Below are 6634 nucleotides of genomic sequence, written 5' to 3'. Positions count from 1 at the left end.
CACACACACACACACACACACACACACACACGGTTTGACTCGTCCGTGAGAAACACAGGGAAACACTGACCTCATGAGATAATCTCTGAACTCTTTACTGCGGAGATGATCCACGGCCTTACGCGCCAGAGTTCCGGCCATTGTCAGTCAGAGGACGGTACAATCACGACGTGAACTCGGTCCGTGTGGAGCAGAAACTGTAAACACTGTAAACACCGCTCGCTGTGCTGCAGCTACGCACGCGACGTCAAGCAGAGGACAGCGAGGAGACGCAGGCGCGCTGCCGGGATGACGTAATTTCCTGCCTAAATATTCACTCCTGTCAGATTTAAAAGTCCTCAAGTTACTGAAAATAAAACATTATTATTATTATATTTTAAATACAGTTAATCGGGTTTACGTCAGATGTTATTACTGTCACCCTGAAACTGCTTTACACTTATTTTGTCAACGCACTCATTCCTTTTAGTACATTGTAATAATACATATATAAATAATGCATTGAAAATATTGTTGATCCCAACTCTGTTTTTTAATTTTCTCTCGTTTTAGTTTTATTTCATAGTTCTATACACACAATAATAACATACAAAATGGTGTTAACCGAAAGATTGGAAAAAAAAAACTGATAGAAACTCTGCATTGTCATTGGCTGCCGTGAAGCACGTGGTCAGGTCGCGGCGTGTGACGTGAAAGGTGTGTTTGTCCTTGACGCAGTTAAACTGTGTAGCGTGAGGTTGGGCCACTGTGGGTTAAACTACTTTTTGTATATTGTAGGAAAGCATATCTCTGGATTATGTGAATGTGGGAATACGGAAACAGTAGGGCATGTTTTCTTGGAATGTAGGAAGTATAATGGAGAAAGAAAAGCACTTTTTGATAAATTGGCAGAATTTGGAGTTAAAGTGTTTTCTGTTACTACTTTGTTTGGACACAGTGATAAACATAAACTGATCTCTGAGGTAGTTCTTCAGTTCTTGCATAATACAGGACTGTATATAAGAATTTAGTTCAAACTTTGACCTGTGGAGGGCAGTAATACGCCCAGTAGCGTCTGCACTGCCGGAAAGATAGAAGAAGAAGAAGAAGAAGAAGAAGAAGACGACGTGAGCGGAAGTAAAGATGGCGCTGGACGGTTCGTCCACGTCTGTTATGGCTCATGAGAACCCATACCACATTCATGTTTCTGATTATTATAGCAGGAGTCTGAGCAACAAACCCGATGTAGTGCCGTCTGGAGTCACCGAGAGGAAGGTGTCGCCCTCAGATAAGCCTGACATGGTGGCGCTGGACGTGATCAGCATCAAGGAGTCTGGTGAGCGAGTTTCTCTAGTTTGTGTCTGAGCTCTGTGTTTGTGTCTGAGCTCTGTGTTTGTGTCTGAGCTCTGTGTTTGTGTCTGAGCTCTGTGTTTGTGTCTGAGCTCTGTGTTTGTGTCTGAGCTCTGTGTTTGTGTCTGAGCTCTGTGTTTGTGTCTGAGCTCTGTGTTTGTGTCTGAGCTCTGTGTTTGTGTCTGAGCTCTGTGTTTGTGTCTGAGCTCTGTGTTTGTGTCTGAGCTCTGTGTTTGTGTCTGAGCTCTGTGTTTGTGTCTGAGCTCTGTGTTTGTGTCTGAGCTCTGTGTTTGTGTCTGAGCTCTGTGTTTGTGTCTGAGCTCTGTGTTTGTGTCTGAGCTCTGTGTTTGTGTCTGAGCTCTGTGTTTGTGTCTGAGCTCTGTGTTTGTGTCTGAGCTCTGTGTTTGTGTCTGAGCTCTGTGTTTGTGTCTGAGCTCTGTGTTTGTGTCTGAGCTCTGTGTTTGTGTCTGAGCTCTGTGTTTGTGTCTGAGCTCTGTGTTTGTGTCTGAGCTCTGTGTTTGTGTCTGAGCTCTGTGTTTGTGTCTGAGCTCTGTGTTTGTGTCTGAGCTCTGTGTTTGTGTCTGAGCTCTGTGTTTGTGTCTGAGCTCTGTGTTTGTGTCTGAGCTCTGTGTTTGTGTCTGAGCTCTGTGTTTGTGTCTGAGCTCTGTGTTTGTGTCTGAGCTCTGTGTTTGTGTCTGAGCTCTGTGTTTGTGTCTGAGCTCTGTGTTTGTGTCTGAGCTCTGTGTTTGTGTCTGAGCTCTGTGTTTGTGTCTGAGCTCTGTGTTTGTGTCTGAGCTCTGTGTTTGTGTCTGAGCTCTGTGTTTGTGTCTGAGCTCTGTGTTTGTGTCTGAGCTCTGTGTTTGTGTCTGAGCTCTGTGTTTGTGTCTGAGCTCTGTGTTTGTGTCTGAGCTCTGTGTTTGTGTCTGAGCTCTGTGTTTGTGTCTGAGCTCTGTGTTTGTGTCTGAGCTCTGTGTTTGTGTCTGAGCTCTGTGTTTGTGTCTGAGCTCTGTGTTTGTGTCTGAGCTCTGTGTTTGTGTCTGAGCTCTGTGTTTGTGTCTGAGCTCTGTGTTTGTGTCTGAGCTCTGTGTTTGTGTCTGAGCTCTGTGTTTGTGTCTGAGCTCTGTGTTTGTGTCTGAGCTCTGTGTTTGTGTCTGAGCTCTGTGTTTGTGTCTGAGCTCTGTGTTTGTGTCTGAGCTCTGTGTTTGTGTCTGAGCTCTGTGTTTGTGTCTGAGCTCTGTGTTTGTGTCTGAGCTCTGTGTTTGTGTCTGAGCTCTGTGTTTGTGTCTGAGCTCTGTGTTTGTGTCTGAGCTCTGTGTTTGTGTCTGAGCTCTGTGTTTGTGTCTGAGCTCTGTGTTTGTGTCTGAGCTCTGTGTTTGTGTCTGAGCTCTGTGTTTGTGTCTGAGCTCTGTGTTTGTGTCTGAGCTCTGTGTTTGTGTCTGAGCTCTGTGTTTGTGTCTGAGCTCTGTGTTTGTGTCTGAGCTCTGTGTTTGTGTCTGAGCTCTGTGTTTGTGTCTGAGCTCTGTGTTTGTGTCTGAGCTCTGTGTTTGTGTCTGAGCTCTGTGTTTGTGTCTGAGCTCTGTGTTTGTGTCTGAGCTCTGTGTTTGTGTCTGAGCTCTGTGTTTGTGTCTGAGCTCTGTGTTTGTGTCTGAGCTCTGTGTTTGTGTCTGAGCTCTGTGTTTGTGTCTGAGCTCTGTGTTTGTGTCTGAGCTCTGTGTTTGTGTCTGAGCTCTGTGTTTGTGTCTGAGCTCTGTGTTTGTGTCTGAGCTCTGTGTTTGTGTCTGAGCTCTGTGTTTGTGTCTGAGCTCTGTGTTTGTGTCTGAGCTCTGTGTTTGTGTCTGAGCTCTGTGTTTGTGTCTGAGCTCTGTGTTTGTGTCTGAGCTCTGTGTTTGTGTCTGAGCTCTGTGTTTGTGTCTGAGCTCTGTGTTTGTGTCTGAGCTCTGTGTTTGTGTCTGAGCTCTGTGTTTGTGTCTGAGCTCTGTGTTTGTGTCTGAGCTCTGTGTTTGTGTCTGAGCTCTGTGTTTGTGTCTGAGCTCTGTGTTTGTGTCTGAGCTCTGTGTTTGTGTCTGAGCTCTGTGTTTGTGTCTGAGCTCTGTGTTTGTGTCTGAGCTCTGTGTTTGTGTCTGAGCTCTGTGTTTGTGTCTGAGCTCTGTGTTTGTGTCTGAGCTCTGTGTTTGTGTCTGAGCTCTGTGTTTGTGTCTGAGCTCTGTGTTTGTGTCTGAGCTCTGTGTTTGTGTCTGAGCTCTGTGTTTGTGTCTGAGCTCTGTGTTTGTGTCTGAGCTCTGTGTTTGTGTCTGAGCTCTGTGTTTGTGTCTGAGCTCTGTGTTTGTGTCTGAGCTCTGTGTTTGTGTCTGAGCTCTGTGTTTGTGTCTGAGCTCTGTGTTTGTGTCTGAGCTCTGTGTTTGTGTCTGAGCTCTGTGTTTGTGTCTGAGCTCTGTGTTTGTGTCTGAGCTCTGTGTTTGTGTCTGAGCTCTGTGTTTGTGTCTGAGCTCTGTGTTTGTGTCTGAGCTCTGTGTTTGTGTCTGAGCTCTGTGTTTGTGTCTGAGCTCTGTGTTTGTGTCTGAGCTCTGTGTTTGTGTCTGAGCTCTGTGTTTGTGTCTGAGCTCTGTGTTTGTGTCTGAGCTCTGTGTTTGTGTCTGAGCTCTGTGTTTGTGTCTGAGCTCTGTGTTTGTGTCTGAGCTCTGTGTTTGTGTCTGAGCTCTGTGTTTGTGTCTGAGCTCTGTGTTTGTGTCTGAGCTCTGTGTTTGTGTCTGAGCTCTGTGTTTGTGTCTGAGCTCTGTGTTTGTGTCTGAGCTCTGTGTTTGTGTCTGAGCTCTGTGTTTGTGTCTGAGCTCTGTGTTTGTGTCTGAGCTCTGTGTTTGTGTTGTCTGAGCTCTGTGTTTGTGTTTGTGTCTGAGCTCTGTGTTTGTGTCTGTGTCTGTGTTTGTGTGTTTAATCAACGCCTCACGCGGCCTGTCAGACGCTAATCACCGTGTCTTCATGTTCAGATGCTCCGGTGCACAGAAAGAAGCGTGAGGCGGACACCTGTGTGCTGGTAAGACTCGTCTATAGCCTCTTATACAAGTTTGGGGCCAGTTAGATTTATTTACTTATTTTTATTATTATTATATTTTATGCTTCTGAAAGAAGTCTGCTTGACAAGGCTGTTGTGTTTATTCGATTAAAGTACAGTAATATTGTCAAGTTTTTTTTTTCCAGTTTAAAATAAGTTTGTGAATATAAAGTTTAATCCTGTGATCAACGTACTCCAGTCTTATTTTTTTTAATCTTGCTGATCCTAAACTTTTGAATATTAGTTTATGCCTTGTAGGATGTTTTCTTACTCAGGTATATTATTGGCAAAGCATCATGGGAGTGTGCGCTCGTTGCTGAGCTCATTGGCCGTGAACTCTGACTCTCAGGATTGTGGGTAATGTATATTGCTGTGCACTGATCTGCTCTCTGTCCATTACTGCAGGGTACGATACATCCCTTCCGCAAAACTCACCGCTCCGTCCTGGGGAGGTTTGCGCAGGAGTTTAGTTTGGTGACCTCTGACAGACGGGTGAGTTCACTGGACCGAGCTGCTCATTACATGGAGACAATAAAGCAGAGACATAAGATTTAATATCTAATAACTCCATATTTTTGCATTCTTTCATACTGTTAACGGAAGTTTTGACAAGCATTTATTGATTATGATATAAGGATTTTACTGAAATCCAGACCGACTGGTTTTATGAAGTAAAGTGTTAATAGAATAGCTGTTTTTCTGACAGCAGGGGTCAGTGTTTGACTGGTTTTCTCACACAAGCGTCTCACAGCTGTCTGCACACAGACACTCACACAGACACACACACTCACACAGACACACACACACACACACACACACTCACACTCACACTCACACAGACACACACACTCACACACAGACACTCGCACACTCACACAGACACACACACACAGATTCCTTAACGCACACCTAAAATTCGAATGCAATGTTTTTGCATTCGAATGTGGATTTTTATTTTAAAGTCGACGAATATTCAAAATTATTATTTTTTTGACAGCCCTAACACACACACAATGTTGTGACTGCAGTGCTGCTGAAGCGAGAAGCCGTTTCATGAAGGGTTTCTCAGAAATGAGAGAATAGAGGCGAGGGACTGTTTGATTGAGTGCTGTCTGTGACTGTGTTTCAGTCGTGGAGGATTCTTCTGTTCGCCGTGTTAAATCTCATCTGCACGGCCTGTCTGCTGATGTGGTGCAGCTCCACCAACAGTATGGGTGAGCACTCTCAGCACACATTACCCAGCATGCCCCAAACTACAGAGATCACCACTTTAATCTGACCGTCAGATTGCTGTGTGACACACAGATGGAGTTAGATCAGTGTAGCTGGGTTTGCTGTACTGGAGGAACGTTTCAGTCTGAATTAACAGACTGTGTATTAAACACCTGCAGTACATCTGCAGAATCTGGCGGATTATCATAATCATTCACGATTCTGATTGAAATCTGACTGAAATCTATCTAGTACACTGTGACCACACACCCGAAGATTTCTGTATGCCGCATAGAGAGGATATGCAGATACCTCTGTGCGTCATGTAGGGCCTTTTGATTTCAACAATCTAGAAAAATATCACACAATACCACCATTTATCATCCATGTTTTAATTTTAACAGCAAACCTCTGTTGTGCAGTACTTTGCCAAACAATGAAAGGAATTGTTCAGATTTCATTTGGTTACCTTTTATAAGATTTATTAAGTTGTTGAATATGCATTCATTTGATTATCACAGTTTTTAGACAAATTAAAACGGACAGCACAGAATTCCAAAAATAAATAAATAAATATAACACATTTCATAGCGCACTATTATTGTTATAATTTTCATACATTTATTTATTAAGCTTTATGAATACATGTGCTTAAACATGCTGAATTCACTGTTATGCACTGCCTCTTGTTGCTGACTGGTATGTTTAATAAGTCTCTCTCTGAACAGCTCTGTGTGTGTGAGTTTGTGAGTGAGTGAGTGAGTGTGTTTGTGTGTGAAAGTGTGAGCGTATAAGTGTGTGTTAGTGAGAGAGAGCGCGTGTGTATGTGTGAGTGAGTCGATGTGTGTGTGTGAGAGTCGATGTGTGAGCGTACGAGTGTGTGTGAGAGAGAGCAAGCTTGTTAGCGTACGAGTGTTTGTGAGTGAAAGAGCGTGTGTGAGTTGATGTGTGTGCATACGAGTGTGTGTGAGCGTACGAGTGAGTGTGAGATGATGTGTGAGCGTACGATTGTGTGCGAGCGTATGAGTGTGTGTGTGTGTGTGT

At 44.1% G+C, this 6634-nt stretch overlaps 2 protein-coding genes across 2 annotated transcripts in view; one reads left to right on the top strand and one right to left on the bottom strand.

The window, feature by feature from the left end:
* The window catches only part of LOC107693783 (mitochondrial pyruvate carrier 1-like), a 1434-nt gene extending 1143 nt beyond the window's left edge, over positions 1-291 (bottom strand). Inside the window, exon 1 of the mRNA XM_016493293.1 lies at positions 67-291. Coding sequence (XP_016348779.1) covers positions 67-141 — 75 coding nt within the window. The 5' untranslated portion in view covers positions 142-291. The remainder of the gene's footprint in view (positions 1-66) is intronic.
* A 768-nt stretch (positions 292-1059) lies between these two features.
* The window catches only part of LOC107693787 (zinc transporter 6), an 18215-nt gene continuing 12640 nt past the window's right edge, over positions 1060-6634 (top strand). The window contains exons 1-4 of the mRNA XM_016493298.1: positions 1060-1315; positions 4314-4360; positions 4784-4870; positions 5508-5592. Of these exons, the coding sequence (XP_016348784.1) occupies positions 1123-1315; positions 4314-4360; positions 4784-4870; positions 5508-5592 (412 nt within the window). The 5' untranslated portion in view covers positions 1060-1122. The remainder of the gene's footprint in view (positions 1316-4313; positions 4361-4783; positions 4871-5507; positions 5593-6634) is intronic.

The sequence above is a fragment of the Sinocyclocheilus anshuiensis genome, unplaced genomic scaffold (genome assembly GCF_001515605.1).
Source record: "Sinocyclocheilus anshuiensis isolate Anshui unplaced genomic scaffold, SAMN03320099.WGS_v1.1 scaffold2088, whole genome shotgun sequence".
Lineage (NCBI taxonomy): Eukaryota > Metazoa > Chordata > Actinopteri > Cypriniformes > Cyprinidae > Sinocyclocheilus > Sinocyclocheilus anshuiensis.
This window is presented reverse-complemented; position numbering and strand designations above follow the sequence as displayed.